Source organism: Phoca vitulina, unplaced genomic scaffold (assembly GCF_004348235.1).
Source record: "Phoca vitulina isolate PV1807 unplaced genomic scaffold, GSC_HSeal_1.0 scaffold18, whole genome shotgun sequence".
In the NCBI taxonomy this organism is placed as follows: Eukaryota; Metazoa; Chordata; class Mammalia; order Carnivora; family Phocidae; genus Phoca; species Phoca vitulina.
The window spans coordinates 26,428,018-26,450,122 of NW_022589721.1; the positions used below are offsets into that span (position 1 = coordinate 26,428,018).

Here is a 22,105-nt window from a genome sequence, read left to right on the forward strand (position 1 = left end):
CGTCACCCGCAAGGCTCTGCGGTGAAGCAGCTGCTATGCAGGGGCCTCGGGGGCCCACAGCCCCGGGGGATGCTCAGGAAGGGGAAGGGAACGGGTGTGTGAGTCTGTGAACCCCCCAATAAATTTGTGACACAAGCACACCATCCCCTTTACCACTTAAAAAACAGTTAATAGATTTTACCACATAGAGTGGTTTTAAGTTTACAGAACAACCGAGCAGAAAGTACAAAGAGTTCCCATAGACGCTCCCCCACCTCAGTTTCCCCCACTGTCGACACCGTGCATTGGTGGGGCACCTCTGTTAGAATCGATGAGGCAACACAGATAGGTTAGTATCGACTCAAGTCCACAGTTTACACTAGGGCTCACTCTTTGTGTCATACTCTCTATGGTTTCAATAAATGTCTAATGACATGTGTCCAGCATCATGGGTCACACAGTAAAATCTTTTCACTGCCCTAAGATGTCTCTGTACCGCCCCCGTTCGTCTTTTGCCTTTTCCATTTTAAATACTTGGACGCTGCCGTTCCAAACACGGGTCTGGAAAGAGATGGGCTACTTTGAGTGCCGGCCGGAGCCCGGGGTCCTGCACGGCACGCAGGCTTTGCATCCGCCCAGAACGGGGTCTGAGAGCAGCTCGGCGGCGCTGTGGGTCTGAGGGGCTCCGAGCAGCTCCTTCCCTCTGCCTCCACTCCCACGCTGCCCATCTCTCAGATGACGCTGAGACCTAAGGGGGGACGACAGGGTAACGCGTGGAAGGCGGACACCTGGGACCCTGCCCGGCACCCGGCAGGGACTCACAAGTGTTAATGCCCCTTTTCTTTCCCTGGACGGGGCTCCTTCCAGGCAGGGCTAGGTTGTGGTCATGCCCCGGCCCTGCGTGTGGCCAGCAGCTGGCCCAGAGCTGCCCCTGGACAGCGGCAGCAACGGCCCCTGGCATGGACTGAGTCCGGCCACGCTGTCCCTGCCCGTGTTCTCCCGTCATCAGTGTGTGTGGCATCCACTGTCGTAACCCGCAGTGAATGTGGTCCCCCGAGAGCTCCAGACTCCAGGGGAACTTTTTTTTTTTTTGAAAGATTTTATTTATTTATTTATTTATTTATTTATTTATTTATTTATTTGACAGAGAGAGAGAGAGAGAGAGCGCACAAGCAGGGGGAGGGGCAGGCAGAGGGAGAGGGAGAAGCAGACTCCCCGCTGAGCAAGGAGCCCGATGTGGGACTCAATCCCAGGACCCTGGGCTCATGACCTGAGCTGAAGGCAGACACTTAACCAACTGAGCCACCCAGGAGCCCCTCCAGAGGCACTTTTCAAAAAGCGGTGGGGGGAGGATGAAAAGAGAAACTCATGCCAGGCCTGTGGCCGACAAGACAAGCTCGTGTTCTCTGTGAGAAGAGACAGCCAAACCCAACGGTACTTCAAGGGGGCCCTGGTTCCCAGTGAACCGAGCAGTTGGAAAGGAAGTGAAGGGGTTGGAGGTGGGCCAGGGGGGAGGCCATTTCCCCAGCCTGGATCCTGCCAGGGGGCAGACCCCAGGGGGCCCAGGGCACAGGGACAGTCCTCGCTTGGCAAAGCAGTGCAGTGAGGGGAACAGGGGCACTGGGTGGGGGGCAGGCTCAGAGGAGTGGGTGGGTCAGCCTGCAGGCCCGCTGTGGGTGTGGGGACGGAGGAGGTGTGCTTCGGCCAGGGAGTCAGACAGAAGGCCGGGCATGGTAGCATTACCATTACCTCATCGTCCCGGGGCCTCCCGAGAGGGTCTGCTCCCCTCCAGCCAGAAGAACAGGCGCACAGTCCTGTCTCTGTGGCTGCCCCTCCATAAGTCCGCTACAAAAGCCAAGGCACACTCCACAAAGAGCATCTGGGAGATACTGCGGGGACCTAAATCTGTTTCATTTTAGTCAAGAAAAACTAGACAATTTCTATAGTGCTTTATGCCGGGCACTGTTCTGGTTCCTTTACGATTATTAACCAATTCAGTCATCCTAACAACCTGAAGAGGTAAGAATGGTTATTACTTCCGTTTTACAGACAGAGAAAATCAAGTCGCAGTAGGTAACTTGTCCAGGGCCCCTAGGTGCTAGTAGGTGGTGGGGCTGGGGCTGCGCCCAGCTGGTCTGGCTCCATAACCTGTGTGCTTGGCCACCTCACCTGCTGCCTCTAATCGACGGCCATCAACGAGACCGGCTGAGGGCCCACTGTGAGCCCAGAATTGCGCCAAGGAGCTTTAGAGGGAGAGTTGAAGACACCACATGAACAAGCGAGAACCAGTTAGGGAATGAGGGAACAGTTGGATGTGGCTGGGGTGATTCTGACCAGTGGAGGTGGTAGGGCAGAGCAGGGCAGCTGGGGTGGGTGGACAGGGGTGGACACCTGCTCACATCTGTCTCCCTACTGGACTCTACATGCAGCCAGCAGGGAGCCCCTCTCCAGTGCCATGCCAGGGGCACGGCCCAGCTCACGTGTGTGGCAGGACGGGTCCAGGAGGACACCGAGGAGGCCACAGCAGGATGGCAGGATGAACGTGGCTATGGTGGCTGGGCGAGGGCCGGTGTTGGAAAATGAAGGGAACCCAGGCTGCTTGGATGGGCCGAGGCCATTCGTAGAGGATCGCAAAAGCCAGGAAGACATTTAGACTTGACTCTCAGCAGGAACGGGGGAGTTAGGAGTGCTTTTGAGCACAGAAAGTTCCATAAATGGAACACTTAGATTTTTTTTTTTAATGAAAATAACACAATGCCTTGCACATCATAGATTTTCCAACAAGTGTTGAATTGGATTGAGTGTTGGGACAGAGAGTTCCGAGTGTGCATTGGGATCTAAGTCCCGACTTTCTCTTATATTTGTTTCTCGTGCTGAAACAAACATTTCCTCTCGAGTGTCAAGTTCCTCCTCAGTGAAGGAAGGGGTTGGAGCAGACTCCCCGAAAGCTGCCGGTTCGCTGCCCCTGTGCGCACGGCTGAGGCTGTGTGAGGGCCAGGGCCGTGCCTGTCTTGCTCGCCATGGAACCAGGTGCCCCGCCAGGCACTAGGCAAAGCCCCACCCAGACTTGTCTGAAGAGCAGCCCTTGAAGGGCCCTCACCTCTGACTTCCTGGGGGTCTGTAGACCCCACAACGTCAGTACTGTACTTGGGAAGCTGATCTATGGGAAGTCAGAGGCAGGGACAGTCGCCCCCAACCCTCCTATATTGTCACTGGAAGTGCAGGCTGCGCATGTCACTTCCCGGACGTACAGGACCATGTCCCACCCAGGTGGCACCCAGCTTTCCTGCCCTGCCCAAGACCTCAGAAACCACGCATTCATCCTAACAGGCAGAACAGAAGTGCAATCCAGAAACGTCCATAGTGAGGATTGTGCTAATGTCTTCACCAAACCCAGACCACAAAATGCACTTGAAGAAATTCTGAGAGTCTCACCAGCTGGGAGAGTAATTTGTACTGTTACGTCCTCCGAGCGGGCGTTCCCGTCAACTTGGTGAAGGCCAGGTTGGGGAATCGGGACGCAAGAGTTTCCTATATTTCTGTTTGGGAATATGGAGTCTCGTTGATAGTTTCTCACTGGATACTGAATCCTATTAATCGTAACTATGGTCATTTATTCACCTGACATTGACTAAGGACCTGCCATGTGCCACTGGTTTCGGTGGGGCCATGGGCTGCAAGGAAGGCGACACCAAGCATGACAAATACCCTGAAAGGGGAACCTTGCTTACCTCAGGGCTGCCTCTGAATTAACCCATAGCTAAAACTTGAAGGACCACTGGGCCGGAGGAGGAAGAGGAGGAAGGCCAGGGCGAGGAGGAGGTCTCTGGGCAGAGGAGGTCACATGTGCCAAGCACAGGCCTGGAAGAGGGTGGACCGTGTGTTTGAGCTACTGATGAGAAGCCAGGCGGCTGCAGCATCGGCACAGGGAGGAGACAAAGGGAAATAGGGCCCAAGAGACAGCCGCCCTGGTCCCATGGGTTTTGAATATACTGGGAGAACTGAGATCAGGTCCTAATGGGATGAGATGGGAGATTTTAGATAGGCTAAGGCAGGGTGTGTGTGTGTGTGTGTGTGTGTGTGTGTGTGTTGGGCTGTGTGTATATGAGAGAGACATGATCAAAATTATGCATTTCAAAGACCACTCAGCAGGGCGCCTGGGTGACTCAGTCGGTTAAGCGTCTGCTTCAGCTCAGGTCATGATCCCGGGGTCCTGGGATCGAGCCCCGCATCAGGCTCCCTGCTCAGCGGTGAGTCTGCTTCTCCCTCTCCCTCTGCTCCTCCCTCTGCGCGTGCTCTCTCTCTCTCTCAAATAAATAAATAAAATCTTAAAAAAAAAATAAAAAGATAAATAAAAGGGCCACTCAGCCCTCCCTAAAAAAATTAAAAAATAAAAGACTACTCAGGATGTGGCATGGAGGATTCATTGGAGGGAGAGATGTGTGGTTACAGGAGGCCAGTGAGAAGCACTAAGGAGCTCAGTGGGGAGAAAGCCCAGAGCACCTGGGGAAGAGAAGGCAGAGATGCAGCACGGCAGGTGTCGGAGAGGACTCTGAGGCTGTGCAGGAGCAGATCGGGGGGGTGGTGCTGCATTAGAAGGAGAATATAAGAAATCCTGCAAAGGCTGCTGGCTGCATGCTCAGGGGACTTGGAGTCGATTCCCTTTGGGACTCAATGCTTTTGAAGTGCCTTCAGCGAGGTAGCCTCCTGGAGACATGAGGGGCTGGCGCTGGGAGAGCGCTCTGTGCCCCTGACACTCCCGAGTCAGCAGCATGTGGGTGGTGGTTGAAGGCATGGGAGCTGTTGGAGTTTCCTGGGGCAAAGTGGGTGAGTCTCAGCTTGAACCAGAACAAGCTGGGTATTTCAGGGTGGTTAGCCACGTAAATGGACAAGAAGGATCCACTGGATTCAGAGGATGGCCAGAGGGCATGGGCACGTAGTGTCCCAAACGCCGACGAGGGCATATTTTTGCTGTACTATATGTACTGTGTGTGTGTGTGTGTGTGTGTGTGTGTGTGTGTGTCTGAATCACTTCGTTAAGAAAACAGTGCTGAGCTTTCAATAAATATTTACTGAATTCTATGAAAAAAGAATAGATCAACTCAGCTGAATGCTACGGAAGGTCATGGGAGAAGAGGCAGTGGGAACTGATGGAGAGCCTCAGCCATGCCTGGTCCTGGTCAGGGAGGAAGAGGCGTCGAGAGCCACCGCAGCGGACCAACATGTGGGGCACCCCGCTATTGTGCCAAGCTGGGTGGTGGTCTGACGTGCACCGCCTCTGACTGGAGCGGCCGCGCTAGCAAGTGCCCTCGCCTCTGGTGGGAAAGCTGCAGCCCAGAGAAATGGAATGACAATGGCAGGGTCTCCTACCCAGCAAAGGCTGGATGGGTCTGGTTCTGAAGCCCATGCTGTTCTCGCTGTCCGGACCTGCACAGACAGGAGCCCAGGTCCCCCAGAGGCACTGCAGACAGCACTGGGGTGGGTAAACTCCAGGTTGTAAGATCGCAAAGGGTAAAAGTCTTTCCTCTTTCTGCAGGTTCTGGCGAGGTGAGTGGCAACTGGGGGTTGCTGGACCAGCGGGCGGCTCTGACCTGGGTGCAGACTCACATCGGAGTGTTTGGTGGGGACCCTCGGCGTGTGACCCTGGCAGCAGACCGTGGCGGAGCTGACGTGGCCAGCATCCACCTTCTAACCACCAGGGCTGCTGACTCCAGACTCTTCCGGAGGGTCATGCTGATGGTGAGTCACCTGTTCTGCCTTCACCCTTGTTTTGGACACCGGTGAGGTGAGGTGAGGGGCCTCACTTACCTCTTGAGACCAGTTGGCTTTGATTGCTTGGTTTCCTTTATCCTTTGTTCTGGTGTGTGTCTTGCTCATGGCCATCTTTCCATGGTCTGGTGATTCCAGGATGCTGAGGGGCTCCTCTAACTACTGTCCTTCATTCTAAAGTGATGAAAATTCTAGATGGGGAAGTGTTTCCATTTTGGGAGATTGCCCCACTAGGGTTTAATGGTGTGAACTCTCGAAGACCTCTCTTGTCAATAGACAAACACAAGGGAATGGAGTGTAAGATGAGGAGCTTTCTGGTGGAAGGAAAGCTAACGATGAGGGCACAGTTTAGCCAATACGATGCTAACTACACCCGACATTATTGCCACAACAGGAGAGAAGTAGAACAAGAGAACTCTCATCTGCTTTCCAGTGTTGCTTTCCTGATCTTCTCAGGGAAATCTTCCCTTATGCTGTCTGGTTTAAACAATAGCCCATGCTCCATCTCCTGGCTCTAATTCAGTTCTGGTGGCATTTCTTCATGGAGCACTATTGGGTGACTCATTCCTCTCTTGGAACCCTTCTACGTCATTGCTATTTCCTTTGCCTGAGGTGGGGAGGGGCGGCAGGGACCCTTGCCCACATGCCTGATCAAGAAGTGACAGGCAGCTGAGTCAGCAGCCACAGGGTGAGGCATGGAGCTCCCAAGGTTTGGCCAACTGAGTCATTGACTGTTGAATAAAGGCAAAGAATAGAACTTAGCACTCAGGATTCTACTGGATGTTCCTGCTAGATGATGATGATGATGATGATGATGATATAATCATACTGATGATGATGATGTAAGATTTTGATCATGACAATAACTATTATAGAAGAAATAACCTGTTGATCACAGCACAAGCCCTGATGGTATTGTCATTGATTAGCTTCTAATTTTATGGAGCGTCCAGTTTGTGTCAAGTGCCATGGTAGGTGCTGGAAATGTCATGCTAAATAATTCATGTGCTAGTTCTTGGGAAATTTATAGTTTACTGAGGGGTGGGGGACAAACACTTAAAGGAGATATTTAAAAGAGGGTCTTAGGGCATTTGAGAGAGAAGCCCCCAACTAAGCACAAGGGAAGTAGTAATGTCCAGGAATACTTCCAAGGAGAAGGTATGTCTGAGCGAGATGTTGAAGACTGTGCAGGCATTTCACTGCGGGCAGAGTTCTGGCACTAAGGGACAGCGTGGCTTCTCACTGAGATCTGCCAGTCCTACGATGAGGGAGGGGAACGGGATCTTCATGTGCTGCAGTGGTGGAGACTGGGAGGCCGGGAGCAGCCGGATTGCACTGAACACCTTGGCTTTCATCCTCAGTGATGGGAGCCTTTGAAGAGTTATGTTTGGTTTGGTTTGGTTTCCCATTTTAACATTTTTAAGTGTATGGTTCAGTGGTATTAAGTACCTTCACAGTGTGGTACAATCATCACCACTAATCATTTCCAGAACTTTCCATCATCCCAAACAGAAACTCTGTACCTATTAAACAATAACTCCCCATCCCCCCTGCCTCCTCCAGCCCCTGATAACCACTATTCTACCTTCTGTCTCTATGAATTTGCCCAATCTAGGGATCTCACAGCAGTAGAATCATACAAAATGTGTGTGTGTGTGTGTGTGTGTGTGTGTGTCTGGCTTATTTCACTTAGCATAATGTCTTCATAAAGCCTCATCCATTTTGTACCTTATATCAGAATTTCCTTCCTTTCTAGGCTGAATAATATTCCATTGTATGCATAGACCACATTTTGTTCATGCATTCATTTGTTGATAGATACTGGGGTTATTTCTGCCTTATTGTGAATAGTGCTGCAATGAACATCGGTGTGCTATCAAAGGGTTTTTAGGCAAGTAAGAAACTTGCTTCCCTTTAGGAAGACTTCTTAAAGCCAAGTGGAGGATGCATTTAAGAGGGACAATCCTGGAAGCAGAGAAAGCAATGATGAGACACTGAAGTAGCCAAATTACGGAAAAATAGAGCACCATCAAGACCAGTGCCATGGACCCGCTAATGATTCTAAGGTCACATAACCACAGTCGGGCATTGTCCGGCCTTCCTGGGATCCGAACCTTTGACTGTCAGGAGAAGGATAGGAGTGACATTGTTTGGGCAGTTATGATGCTGGATCAACATTGTCACCATTCCCAGCAGAAAGCAGTACTACCTGCCACTTTGCCTATCCCTTTCAGCCATGGGAGCCTTCCAACGTTCCTTGAAGGGTCCATGCTCTATTTCGCTTCCTACAGGAAGTTCCCTCTACATGGACACCTTTATCCTATCGTCCTCTTTGCCTGCTCTATCTGTCCTTCAGGGAATCCTTCCAGACTTTTTAGCCCAGGACCAGACCCTCTTTATATGGCTTCCGCTGCCTCTACTTCTCTGCACATCATTTATCATGACTTCCCACCAGTAAAGAATTATTCCCGCTTCCCAGTCTCTCCCGCACAAGACTGTGAGCCCCAGGAGAGCAGGGGGCAGCTATGCCTTGTTCTCACACAGGGCCTGAAGCCCCCAACACAGCTGTCCTAGAGTAGATGCTCCATAGTCAATATCCGGGCAGTGAATGAGCAGAAGAATGGGGGACTATGCCCAGGGCCCCCCAGGCTGGTCCACTTCCCTCCCCACAACCACTGTCTTGTGTTTCGTGTCCTTTGATCCAGATTTTCTTCAATATCTCCCTCTCTAGTGGGCCCACCTTCATTGCAGGAGGTCTGAACCCAAGCATCTTTCAATTCCTGGTATTGAAAACAGAACTTCCCGACTTTGAATGGTCCTGAAGGGGTTTCCCCAGAGGCCTCTCAGAAACCAGACACTCAGTGGGACCTGGAAGACACCAAAAATGACTTCCAGTCGGCCCAGAAGGCAGAATTCTCTTTTTGAAAATTCTGGAGACTTGAGGTGTTTGGGGAATTTCAGAAACTAATCTGTTTTAGCAAATGGTAGTGTATTTAAAAATAAACTCTCCATCTGTTTTAGTCATTTAGAAGCAGCTTTTACAACTGCTCCCAGCAGTCTTTGGGACGCATGTGAAATTATTTGGTATTTGGAATCGAGAGAACGAAAATACTTCAATACATTAGCGGTTCTTAAAAGTGTTCTTTACCAACAGATGTTTGGGGGAATGGATGTGAGTTGGTGATATATTCTTGGATAAGATCTTGTCTTTCTGCAAATCTAGAGGCCAGAGTTGTTGAGACACCAGGCACCACAGGCTCCTGTGATAATTAATAACTTTATTTAGATTATTTGGGGCCACAAGTATTTAGATTATTTGGGGCCACAAGGCACTTCCGATATATTATCTCATAGATTGCTCACACTGATTGGCACAGGATCTTTATATTATTTGCAATCTGGAGATAGGAAGTCTGAGGCTTAGAGAGGTCTAGTGACTTGCTAAAGAACACATAGCAAAGAAGGAGCCGCATTAGGGGCTAGAACCTAAAGCCATATCCTGTGTTTTCCCCACCCTATGAAGTTGTTTCTCCAGAGAAGCCTGGGACCCTCCCAGGGCCTTAAGGCCTAAGAGAAAGAGCTCAGGCCTACGGTCAGGCAAGCCTGCCTTAAGATCCCAGCCTTGGGCAAAACCCTTCACTCTTGGAATCTTCATGGATAAAATCAGTATGATTAATTCTGTCTCCCAAGGGCTCAAGCAGTTGCCATCATATTAGGATTGTAGAGTGTCCCGCGCACTGTAGGAACTCAGGAAATCCAGGTTCCCCTTGCCTTGCTAAGCGAGGGCAGTTCCAAACCAAAGCAGGTCAGGGGAATTTGCACCTGCCTCCAGGGCCTGGGTTGAAGAAGGAAGAGGGGTTGACATGTCACGAGCATGCGCTCTGTGGCTCTGATGACCTGGCCAGTTTTGAGAGGAGACAGAAGAGGTCATGTCTGCGGTATGATTCACAGGCCCCAGAAGAGATTTCCATTGCCCTCCTACACCATTTCCCTGAGGGAGTGCCAGGCCTCGTGAACTGGCCTCAGCTACATATTCCTGTCTCCTTTCCTGCTCCATTCCTGCAGGAACCCTGCACTCCAGGCTCACTAGTATCGACATTCCTAGAAAATGCCATGCCTTCTTCCACATCTTTCCATTGCCGTGCTGTGGTCGGCACGTCCACTTCTCCACCTGGAAAGTCACTCCCTTCTTCAGGGCTCAGCTGAAATGGTGCCCTCTAAGCCTCTCTCCATCTCTTAAAACAGAACAATTCTCACGTTGGTGAAGAGACTTCTATTTGGCAATTTTTTAGGAATCCTGCCTTGTCTTACACACTGGGTATTTTTCTAGCGCGTCTTACTCCAGTTCTGTTATGACTGAAAGCTTGACAGGGCCCGTGAGCTTTTCGTCTTAGAATTTCCTTAATGCTTCGCACAGCCCTGGGTGGAATAGGGCACCAAAGCCCGTGCTGAGTTCCATAACACTAGGGGAGGGGCCTGAGCACTGTTTTCTCCTGTTTTTGCACAAACCTCATAGTTGGAGCACTTTCTTCTCCGTTTCTCTTAATCAAAATTGACTGAACTGTTCATGGGTTCCAATACTCTCATCTATATATGAAGATATATCTATTGATTGTCTTTAAATAGTCCTGATGTGAATTTGAGTGTATCTTCATGGAATTTTTCAATTAATTTCAAAAAAGTAACTGTGTTTTTATGATGTGAAATCTCACATCCGTGAATCTGGTTGACACCATCACCACAAACATGATTTTTGTCTCCTTGGGTCTTTTCATAGCATTTTGAACTTCTCTCCACAAAAATTTTGTGAAATCATTGTAGGCAAGTCCCTACCTGTGTGTCCTAGTTTGGTTGGCATTATGAATGATGTCATATTTTTTATTGAACTTTCCAGCTGGTCAGTACTGGCGTAGGGGAGTAAAGTCAGCTCCAAATTCGCTGAGCCTTCTTACCACTTCCAATACTTGGTCTGTTGGCTCCACTGGATTTTCTGATGTTATTTCATTATCTGTAAATTTTGGCAGGTTGATTTCTATACCCTTTGGACAAAAATGCTCAGCTGCTCTAGCAAAGATCCAACACTTAAGGAGCTTAAATAATAAATATGTTTCTTTTTCTCTCTCTCTTTTTCTTTCTTTCTCTTTATCATAATATTTCCCAAAGTGTCTCATGATCTCTGGGGGCATGGGTTCTTTCTAGGTGTTTCTCTGCCATCTGAGGGCCTTGTTCCCATCTGCAGGGTGGAGTCTGGGCAGCTTGGACAGCAGGGAGGGGACAGAGGGAGAGGGGCCAGCCCTGCTGACTGAGGGAGGCAAGGGTGCCCTCCTCCGCAGAGGTCCTTTCCTTATATGCAGCCCTGCAGCTCATCGGCCTTTCTTTTCCTTTGACATGGTCATTCTTGCTCCTGCTTTTCTTCATCATATCAATCTTACTATTTAAACAATGTCTTGCTTTCTGAGTCTTCTTTATGACTATAAAGCTCTTATTTCATCCATGTTTACCTTTGTCAACTTTTGCTTTCTCCTCGCTTCTTTGACAATCAGTTGTTCTGTGAGCTTCTTGAGTTGAAATCTGAGCTCATTACTTGTCATTCTTTGTTTTCTGGTCAATGGGTTTCAAGCAATAAATGTCCCTCTTACTGTTGTATCAGCTCTGCCCTGGACATTTGGAGAAGTAGTGACATGTCCTGTATTTCTACGTCTTTGATTTTTTCTTGTATTATGTTCTTCTTAACCACAGGAGATGCATCCCTTTTTTTTAAGCTTTTAGATGCATAGGATTTTAACCCATCCTTTTGCAAATTGATTTCTAATTTTATTTCATTATTATCATGGAGCCTGAGTTGGAGAAGGCTGACTCTGAAATTTATTAGACCTAATGAATTCTTCACTGGTTGGCAGAAAAGTTGTACAGTGTTATCAAAATCCTCTATCTGCCTATCTACTTATCTTTGCTTGATCTCTCCGTTTCTGAGAGTTGTGTTTAAATCACCAAATAAAATGATCCATTTATCTATTTGTCCCTGTAGTAGTTGCTTAATATATTTTGAAACTGTATTGTTAGATTAACACAGGTTCGGTCATTACTATCTTCTTAATGTCTCATCTTTTGTAACATCTCTCTTGGCCCTTAAACTATTTTTTTTAATTTAATTTAATTTTATTATGTTATGTTAGTCACCATACAATTTATTTTTGCCTTCAATTTCATTTTGCCTCAAAATTCAACACTTGCCCTTTGTTCATTTTTGCGCAAAAAATTTTCCAACCCTTTATTTTGAAATCCTGCATTCTTTTGTCTTAGAGCTTGCAAGTATTCACTACATGTCAAGTAGATAATACAACACCAGAATTTTAAAAATCTATTCTCTTCGCAGCAACCGGTATGTTCTTTAAAACACGTGGATGAAATGATAACCTTCCCCTAATTAGATCCTTCCAAGGCTTTGCCTTTCTCCTAGAATTCACCTTAAGCTCCTGACGCTTCCATCCAGAACCCTGCAGGACCTGCCTCCCTCCTGGCAGCCCTCCGCCCCTCACTCTAGCTCACTCAGCCCAGCCACTCTAGCACTTCTTCCAGTTTCTTCCACAGGCAGCCTTGCTTCTGTCCACAGGAATCACCTCAATTAACTCTACCGCCTTTGGTTTTCCTTTAGATATTTGCCTGGCTGTTTGCTGTTCATCTTTCAGGCGTCAGCTCATATGGGAGCTCAAATGCATCCACTGGCAGGGAGGCCTTTCCTAAGCAGGCATCTAGGTAAATGAGTCCTCACCCCGTCACGCTCAGGTCCAGCAGCCCAGGTTACTTTCTGCACTACCTTCCCTGCCGTGACAAAGTTTCTTGTTTATTTATGATCTCAAGCTCCATGATATCAGAGACCTCATCTGGTTTTCACTGCTACAGCCCTAGTGTCTGGAGCCACGTCTGGCATTTAGTAGGTGTCCAGAAAAATATGTGTAGAAATAAATTCTTGGAAAAACAGAAAGCCGGGGTATCACAAGTGATCCGCAGAAGTTACCTAGGTGAGGCAGAATGCTCATAGCAATTGCTAAGAAGTTGTTCTCTCCCCTGACCCCCTGTGTCCACCTTCAAGTTTGATAAGACACCCTCCAAATTCACAAAATCCAGTTTTCTTAAGGCTGCACTTCAAGAAAAAGCTGAGCTGCTAACCAGTGCGGTTCTTCTTGGTGTTCCTTGCTCTCACCTCTCTCCAGGGGCAAGTTTGTCTGAAAATTCAAGACCCAAAGAAGCTTCCGAATGAGCCACCCACCCACCTCGTCCAGAAAGGTCTCCCCACATGCCAAGGGTTAAATATTTATTAGGTATATTTTAATCAGAAATAAATACATGATTTAGCAAAGTGTAATGCTTCCCAGTTAGAAATGCCTCTGAGTGCTCCCCAAAAGTTCCCAGCACACTAGTTACAACGGAAAACAATGCATAAGACACCGTACAAACATCTGGCTTTTGCGAGGTCACCCTCCCTTGTGGTGGAAGTCAGCATCCACAGTGTTATATTCATTTCCCACACATCGGCTGGCCCCTTGAAATGGCCTTTAGGGGCTCTTGGGGGAAACCGTAAATGTCTTCTTGTATAAACACACAAGAGGCTGATGATACAGAAAATCACGTAAATGCATATACACATAACACCAGCACAGTGATCTCAGATCTACGGAATGCATGTGGTGAACAGACAGACATTTCGTATCAGGCAGCGAAGGGTTCCACGGGTACCCCTCCCCGCCGAATCCCTTTGCAACAGGGGAAAATGAGTCATGGGTGCATCTGCATCCCCCTTCCTAACAAGATCCGGATGGGCGGCCTCAAGATAAATACTTCTCCTTTTCTAGAACTTTGCTGTGCTTTCTCTCTCATCTCTTAAAATTAGTAGGACAGAATTAAAGCCACTCTGCCTCCCCTCTTTCCTGGAGCTCAGCAGTTTTCTTCATGTGGCTGCCAGGCCCTTCTTAGAATAAAATACTGATGATAGAGAAAAATCACATAAATGAATTAATCCTTTAGAATTAGAATTAATTCTTTAGAATTTAGTCAATTTGCCATTTCCAAAAAGGCCAACCATTCTCGCCTACTCAATCCAGCTGCACTTACCCTCTGCGAAGGTGCAGCTGAGGCATGAGCTCATGGGCCACCATGGCCTGACCCAGTCCCCCCGGAGCCATGAGCTGAGTTTTCCTTCTACAACCCACTTTCACGATATTTGTCTGTAGATTTTTCTCCCTGTCTACACGGTGGGTGCCTCTGTTGATCCTTTTTTCTTTTATTCCCTTTCTTTCTTTCTTTCTTTCAACCTGATGCGGGACTTAACACAGTTAGCTCTTCGGGCAATCATGAGTAAACAACTGATGCATTTTTGTTGGCAAGAGTCCCAGCCTGTCAGAGAAGCTCTTTCTGTGCCGCGAAGCCACAGCTGGTGAGACCAGGAAAGCTTGCACAGCTCCAAGGCGACCCTCCCATTTTCCCACAAGCAGCCTCCCTCTCTCCCCTTTGCCTCGCCCTCTACAGACAGGGAGGCTGTCTGATTCCTGGCAGCAGCAGGCCACTGGGATCTCCTGATTCAGGGATGATAAGGAAGATTAACATTTAGTGTCACTGAGTTCCCTTAAAAAGAGAGGAGCTGCATACCAAAGGTCTCTTTCTGGGTTGGTTAGAAAAGCTCATGGCGGGGGACCCATTTGCAAACCTGGACTGGCCAGACCGCAGTTTGTGGCTCATCTTCTTCCCAGGCTTTTCTCGCTCCAGAGTTATCTCCAATGAGCTCAGAGTGTGATCATCTGGACAGTTCATTGAACAGTCTTGTGCACTTTCTTGTGAGATAATGTCTTTATCTTTCCCACAAACACAACGAGCACACACACATAGATGGGGCTTTTCTGAAATGTTCCCCAATCACATCGTGATTCAACGTTTCGTGATGTCTCAGTACTGATCAGACACCAGGGAGGGGTTCCCTTTGTCATGATGTGGACAGAGAAGATGTGAGTTTGAGTCTTCATGTGCCTTTTCTTGGCTTCTGGAAGATGTGCGGTTCCCCAGGGGCCAGGGAACCATGCCTCCCTGCCAGATCCCAGGTGACAGTTCCAACCTCTGTTATTTTGGGTATACACGATGGTGTCTGTTCTCAGGCTAGTCTTCAAAATATGGTGGTGATGAGAAGAAGGAGCTCTTCCTCTTGCTCCCACTATATATCAAGGACATGCTTTTCTTCTTGCGATCGAAGGAGGTGTTGTCATCGCTGGTCAGGGACAGGTAGGAAGCGATGCTTTCTCGAAGGCCATAGCTGAAAAGGGACTCATCTACACCAAGTGGGTTCCTGGCTCCCTCAGGGTCCTCTTGCAGTCTGTGAATGCAAAGAATGGGGACAGAGGAAGGGAAAGAAGAGACGGACATAGAGAGAGGGAGAACAAGAAGATGGGAGAAGGAAAAAAAGAAGAAAAAAAAGCCTGGTTAATATTTCTCTAACTTACTGTTCTAATTCTGCTTCTTACATTTGTTGCCATGTGATCTTGGAGAAATCACTTAACCTCTCGGAACCACCATTAACTTGAATGGCTATAACTTCCAACTGCAAATTTGAATGAATATTTATGACTTTTACAAGGAAGAGTAGATTTTCTTCATCTCCCAGGCAATTCTGATCTCTGATTTTCTTTGAATTTGCCAATGGAATGTCAGGATCAGTGTTTGGTTAAGATAACTCACTACTCCCAACTGCAGATATCCTACGAAATGCAATGGCAGTGAGGCCTGAAGCTGGGTTAGGGTCTCCCAGGGGACAGTGGGATTCTGTGGGTTGCAGTGTCCCGCTCAGCCTTCCACAGCGAGGGCTGTAGCCTCCTGTATTTTCAGCTGTCAGGCTCTCACACAGGTTTGGGGGTCATACATTCATGCAGGACACACACACACACCCCACCTGGGCACCCTCTTCCAGTCGAAGTTCTTCTGGCGCAAGGTGACAGGCGAGTCAGGGGCCCTCACGGCCGGGGTGGCCGTGCTCTGAGTGAGGCAGGGTGTGGTCAGCACACAGCAGAGGCCATCAGCCACCTCTAAGGAGGGAAGCAGACAACTGGTCAGTGACCCTGGGATGCCCCAGCCAGCGTGGGGTGCGGGGCCTGAGGGACCATCCAGTACAGCCCCCTGGTTGTTCACATGGGGAAACTGAGGCCAAGATAGGAAAGAGGCATGGCAGGGTAGAGAGTCAGGTATCCAGTTGCTTAAGAAATGTTAATGTGCCCTGAATATGTACTGTGCTTAGCTCAGAGGAGGAGCACATGAAGCAGTAAGATTTGCTCCAGGAATTCTTAATCTCAGGAAACAAACTGAGGGTTGCTGGAGTGGGGGGTGGGGTGGGAGGGATGGGGTGGCTGGGTGATAGACATTGGGGAGGGTATGTGCTATGGTGAGTGCTGTGAATTGTGCAAGACTGTTGAATCACAGATCTGTACCTCTGAAACAAATAATGCGATATATGTTAAGAAAAAAAAAAAAGATAGCAGGAGGGGAAGAATGAAGAGGGGGAAATAGGAGGGGGAGACGAACCATGAGAGACGATGGACTCTGAAAAACAAACTGAGGGTTCTAGAGGGGAGGGAGGTGGGAGGATGGGTTAGCCTGGTGATGGGTATTAAAGAGGGCACGTTCTGCATGGAGCACTGGGTGTTATGCACAAACAATGAATCATGGAACACTACATCAAAAACTAATGATGTACTGTATGGTGATTAACATAACAATAAAAAAGTAAAAAAAAAACAAAAAACAAGAGATGGAAGTTCCGGGAAGGGCCAATGGGAAGACACCTTCTAGAAACTAGCCTCTAGTTGTGGAAGGTAAAGAGGTGGCTGCTCAGCCAGGAAATGAAGAGAAGGACATCTTAATTAGCATAGGTTAAGGATTAAATGGGAAGTGAGGCCGTAGCAGCTAGGAATGTTGACTGACTTTCTTGAATCTTTTACATTCTTTGTATAACCTCATGTTGTCATGGAGCCTTTAGAAAATGAAATTCAAACCAGAAAGTGTGATTAGAAAAAAAAAAGATAAAACTGACTACATAACTGTTAAAAAAAAAAAAAAAGATTGGCTCCAGGATCAACTACACTTGGATTTGGATTTCAACTACGCCCCTGATTGTGAATCCCTTTGACCCTCTCCGAGCCTCAGTTTCCTGGACCACACACTGAGAGGACAGGCTAACAAGTGAGAGCAGCTGACAGGAGGCCCGGCCTCTAGGGTTTCACGCTCGAGCATGGCTCCATCACATGCGCCATGTGCAAGGTGGGGTCCAAGTCCGAGGAACAGCGCTTCCTCCTGCACAGGTGGCTCATGCATGTGCAGGAAGACAGGAGAATAGAACACGCCCAGAAAGAAAACAGGAAGGAAGAGGGAACGAGCAGGAAGGCAGGAATAAAGAAAGGTGGGAGGGAGGGAGGGGGAGGAAGTAAACACAGAACAAAAAAAGAAAAGACACCAGAAAAGAAGGAGGAAGACTTAGACAAAGATAAAGGCAAACAAGAGAAAGTGGACAAAGGAAAAAATGAAGAAGTATCTCTCTTCTCTAGCCTGGATGCTCATGCACAAAGAGAATGAAAATTAAATAATCCATTGCTTCCCCTCCCCCCTAACATCCCTCCCAGGGTTGCTCATCTCTCCAGGAGCATCAGGTTCTAGCCTCCACCTCCCATGGCTGTGGGAAAGCTTTGGTTCTGGCTGTGCTCAGACTTTTTTTTTTTTTTTTTAAAGATTTTATGTATTTAATTGAGAGACAGAGAGTGACAACCAGAGAGCATGAGACAAGGGAGGGTCAGAGTGGGAAGCAGACCCCCCCGCTGAGCAGGGAGCCCAATGCAGGGCTAGATCCTGGAACTCCCGGATCCATGACCTGAGCTGAAGGCAGACGCCCAACTGACTGAGCCTCCTAGGCGCCCCTCAAATGTTCTTATAGACAGAGAAAATCCCGTGTGGCTTTGTTCAGGTTGTAGACCCCAGTGCAGGGGGCATGGAGTGGCCGAGGACATGAGACATTGCTGGCTTGCCGCAGGACAGAGCCCCCTGGCCAGGTTTAAGGGAGCACATTTACTTCTGGCCGTCTCCGCCTCCCAACTTATTTAGGGAGCTCTGGGTGCTCTTGCCAAGGAACAAAAGGAGGTTGTAGCTGAAGAAGCAAACCCAGGCTAGCAGAGTGTGGCAGCCAGTAATGCCTTGTTTCTTGGTGTTCGGTCTGACTTTCACCGTGAACTCAAATGTCCACCCACATTGGTCGAAAAATGCGAGATTGGACCCTGAGATTAGGGGGAGCTTAACTGGATGTGCATCTGAAATAATGCCCTGTCCTGGGCTGGAAATTGAAACGACCTCCCAGGTTAGGAGGTGAGGGAGACGGAGCTGGACGCAGACTGAAGCCACCAATGCCAGGAGACAGCACGGGGTGGAGGGGGTTTGTGAGAGGTTAACCCTGAGGGCGAGCCGGAATCCCCACAAAGAGTAGAAGGACCAACACCTCCAGCACCCCACCTGAGCGCAGTGCTCAGCTAACCCCCACGCTTCATCTCAGCGCGGCCCCCGCAGCTCTGAGCGGCAATATTTTTACACCCACTTGGAGGAGGATCCCTGGGCTCAGGTCACTTGCTCAAGGTCACAGAGATGTGATCCGAACCTGCCTCATCGACTTGGAACCAGATACTTGTTCCGAAGGCAATCCATTACCTCCAAAATGGGGGAGAGAGAGGTCCTATCTGCCTCTGAGGTCTGGACACATTCCCCTCAGTTTCCCCACTCTGTAGAATTTTCCAGAATGCTTATTCCTCTCACACACCTGGGCTCCCAACCACTCTACATTCAGGGGTCCCCCTTTTCAGCCCTTTGCTTTCCTGGCCATATTTGGGGACTTGTGCCCCACCTCCTCTGTCCTCTCAGTCACCACCTGCATGGGATCTTTAGGGGCCAGGCCTTTACACCCATGGTTTTGTGTTTGGTCCTAACAATAGTCTCATAAGAGGCATGGGGACTGAAGTCCCCATTTTAGAGATGAAGAAACTGAGGCTCCAAGATGTTAATGAATTTTCCCAAGACACCAGGTAATAAATATAAGCCACCTGGAACACTAAGATGTCTGTTCAGAGCCCTTAGCACAAAATTTTTCTGATTTTGTGTCTCTGGGTAGAATCTGGAGGGAGGTTAAACTGGCCACCTTGTTTCCATTTGGGGGGTCCCCAGGGGCACAGGAAGCCCCTGACACAGTGGCCAGGGACATATTTCTGGAAGGCACTGCTCTTGCACTGGGGCAAGCCGCTCGGGTGCTCTTGGCCTGGACGCCGCGTGGGTCTCCCAGGCTGTACAATCAGCTGGAGCAGCATCCTTCTCATGTTTGCTTTTGTCTATGCAAAACTTATGGTCTCCCCACCCCTCTGATGATTGTTATTAAAAGCCAAATACCACAACCAACCTTTACTCATAATCAGTAAAAGTTGACTATCTCCAGGACTCCCTTCCTCTTTCATTTTTAGCTAAGCTGCTAGGTATCCAGGCACCAAAGAAGTCACATTTGGTATCACTTATTTTGCATTTGCCCCATTCCGTAATTACGCTACATTAGGGTACACGTTACATGAACAAGCCAGTCATTGCCACCACCTGCCAGGGGGCTGTTCGCATCCACCTTGCATGAACGGGGTGCTGCAGCTGAGAGATGGGGGTCTCTTCCCAATGTCTCCCAGAGCCCGGCTCCGAGCTTGGGCCTGTGTCTCCCAAGAGACCATTCCGCCTCTATGTCCTGCCCTTCTTCTCACTGGGCAGGTGTGATAACCCAAGCCCTGTGGGCTCCTTTCACCTTGAAACGCCCTTCAAGACCCCACACCCTGTAGAATGCTAGCAAAGGTACCCAGGGGTGTGAGGTCTGGAACCGGAAGTGGGAAGACACATACAACGTGAGAGCAACTTCCTCTTCCTTCCAACAGGCAGGGGAAGGGAGGAGGAAGGAGGAGTCGTGGTCTTGGGGACAGCGGCCAATGTGAGCAGGAGCCCACCTTTACGTGTCAGGCCCTCCCCTCAGCGCTTTCCATCCACTATCCCGAGGATTTCTCACAACACCCCAAGGCATAAAGGCAAACAACAAGCCCGGGGTTGCCCAGAAGATCTGGGATGTGAACGCAGAGGTTCCAGAGCCAACTTTTTACTATTTCCGCCTTATCCCATGGGTAAAATGTCACCTCCTGACCTGGCATTCAGGCCTGTCACAGTCTAACTCTGATCTCCTCTTTTGACTCTACTCTTCCCTGTCACCTCCATCAAAACCCTCTCTGCTGCTGCCGTCTTGGAGGGCGCTCCCCATCCTGGCCGGTGTGGAACGCTGGGACCTCCCTCCTGGGCCTGGAGAAGCATCTCCAGGAACGAAGTGCAGCCCCGGTCTTTAGAGCTTGCCAGAAAAGCCAGACTAGGACACAGTTCACTCAGTCATGAGGCAGAGGGACCCCATTTGAGGGAAAGGCCGGCACTTATAGGAGCTGAGAAGACAGGCAGTTGATCCTGACTCCTAACACATATCAAGAAGGTGGCTTCCTGTTGCCTTGAAGGCTGAGGAGGATTTTGCCAGGCAGGAAGGGACATGAGTGGCATTTCCAAACAAAACCTCAGGGGTCCACAAGGAAATGCCAATAGTTTGCCATTGCAAATATTGAGGTATTCTATTTCTTTCCATCTGCAGGTGGAAAGAGGGTGAGGGTGAGGTCGAGATTAGCTGCATTTTACCTACTTATGCAGCCTTCGCAGGCAGCCTGTTTTAACTTGAAACCTACAATCTGCATTAATAAGAAAAGAGCAGATTAAGGGAGCAGGGTGAGAGCCAAGTCAGTCACCTGGCACGAGTCGGGGACCCGTGCCTGTCCTAGACACAGGCACCACGGGGCAGTTAACCAAGAGGGGCTTCATTGATCTGTCCCCATGGGGTGCTTCTTACCGGAATAGTGATTCACCAGGTCCTCCAGGCACTGGAAGGTGAGCCTCGGGGAGATGTAATACCAGTTGTTCGGCAGGCGAAAGATGCGGTAATGCTTCACCTGCCTGTGTCTCACCGAGAGAGAATAAAAACCTGTGGGAGACGGGGGCCGGGTCAGAGGCATCCCACATGGTCCCCGCCGAGGGCGGCGATGGAGAGAATCCCTCAGCCTTGGGATGCAAGGAGAATACCCAGATGTGCACTCCTGCGTTTGGAGGAGCAGTTGCTAGGACCCCGTCTTCAGGGACTGCACTCACTCTGCAGAGACCCCAGGAGCGCACTCCTTTAGCGGCCCCACCACATTAGCCGCACAGATTTTTAGGGGCACCTGCTTAATCTTTGCTCTGTGAGCCTACCATTCCAGGTGCTTCCACATCCTCTTCTGGAAAGCCACCACGTCATACCACTTTCTGGTCCCTGTTCCCTCTTGGTTATACCTTATGCTTGGTTTTCTCAGAAATTTGGAAAAAGGAGCAGCTAAGACTTTTTCTGGGTATCCCTAAGAAACATGTCCAACATGCCATTTCTCCTTAAGCACCATGAAGGTAGTGATGCAGTAGGGGTTAGGAAGGGCAGAAATTAGGGCAAGCACCTTCCCCTCTCCTAGCCTCGATTTTCCCAAGTGGAAAGTGGGAGACTTGGACCTAAGTGCCTTCTGCTCTGTCCTTTGGGTCCCAGGAGTGCAAACATTCACGAGACAGTGAGTGAAGGACATGAGCATTTACTGAGTCTCTGCTGTCTCTCCGGGCTGCTCATGGGCTAAGCTGTTTCCAAGTGCTGTCCCCAGGTATGTTACAGATGCAGAAATGAAGCTCCGAGCCCCTGAGTGCTATGGCCAGAGGCACGCAGCTTGGAAATGGCAGATCTGGGGTCTGACCCTTGTCCTGATGGGCATTCCTACCTTTGCCCCAGGCCTGCCCTCTGAAGCCCAACATGCATCTTCCTATAACATTGACAGGAACTGGAAGTATGGTGAGCAGGTCAAAGGTGGCAGGTGGAAAATTATCAGAACTTTGCATACCCAAGGGAGCAGAGCCTGCTACCCGCCCACCCCCAGCCCAGCCCCGGCCCAGCTCGGCTGCAGATCTGCCTGAAAGCATCTTTATTTTTAGATCAGCTCTGGAACCTCAAGCTGGGTTCCTCCCTCACTTGGCCATGCCAGCTTAGAAGTCCTATCTGAGTCTGGGTCTCCCACCTCTGGGGACTGCCAGGGCATGCACAGGAAATGTGGTCTTTGCTTTGATCTTGTTTTCCCCTAGCACATTAGAGTTTTTGAGAGAAAAGTTGTTCTTGAATTTTCTAACCATAGATAGATGGTCCCTGCTTCTCCACAGTAAGGCTGATGCT

At 49.3% G+C, this 22,105-nt stretch overlaps 2 protein-coding genes across 2 annotated transcripts in view; one reads left to right on the forward strand and one right to left on the reverse strand.

The window, feature by feature from the left end:
- TG (thyroglobulin) overlaps positions 1-22,105 on the forward strand; it is a 237,253-nt gene that overhangs the window by 133,133 nt on the left and 82,015 nt on the right. Inside the window, exon 41 of the mRNA XM_032415805.1 lies at positions 5,516-5,718. Within this exon, the coding sequence (XP_032271696.1) occupies positions 5,516-5,718 (203 nt within the window). The remainder of the gene's footprint in view (positions 1-5,515; positions 5,719-22,105) is intronic.
- SLA (Src like adaptor) overlaps positions 13,055-22,105 on the reverse strand; it is a 62,705-nt gene continuing 53,654 nt past the window's right edge. Inside the window, exons 7-9 of the mRNA XM_032415806.1 lie at positions 20,720-20,851; positions 15,683-15,815; positions 13,055-15,109 (exon numbers count right to left, since the gene is read on the reverse strand). Of these exons, the coding sequence (XP_032271697.1) occupies positions 14,896-15,109; positions 15,683-15,815; positions 20,720-20,851 (479 nt within the window). The 3' untranslated portion in view covers positions 13,055-14,895. The remainder of the gene's footprint in view (positions 15,110-15,682; positions 15,816-20,719; positions 20,852-22,105) is intronic.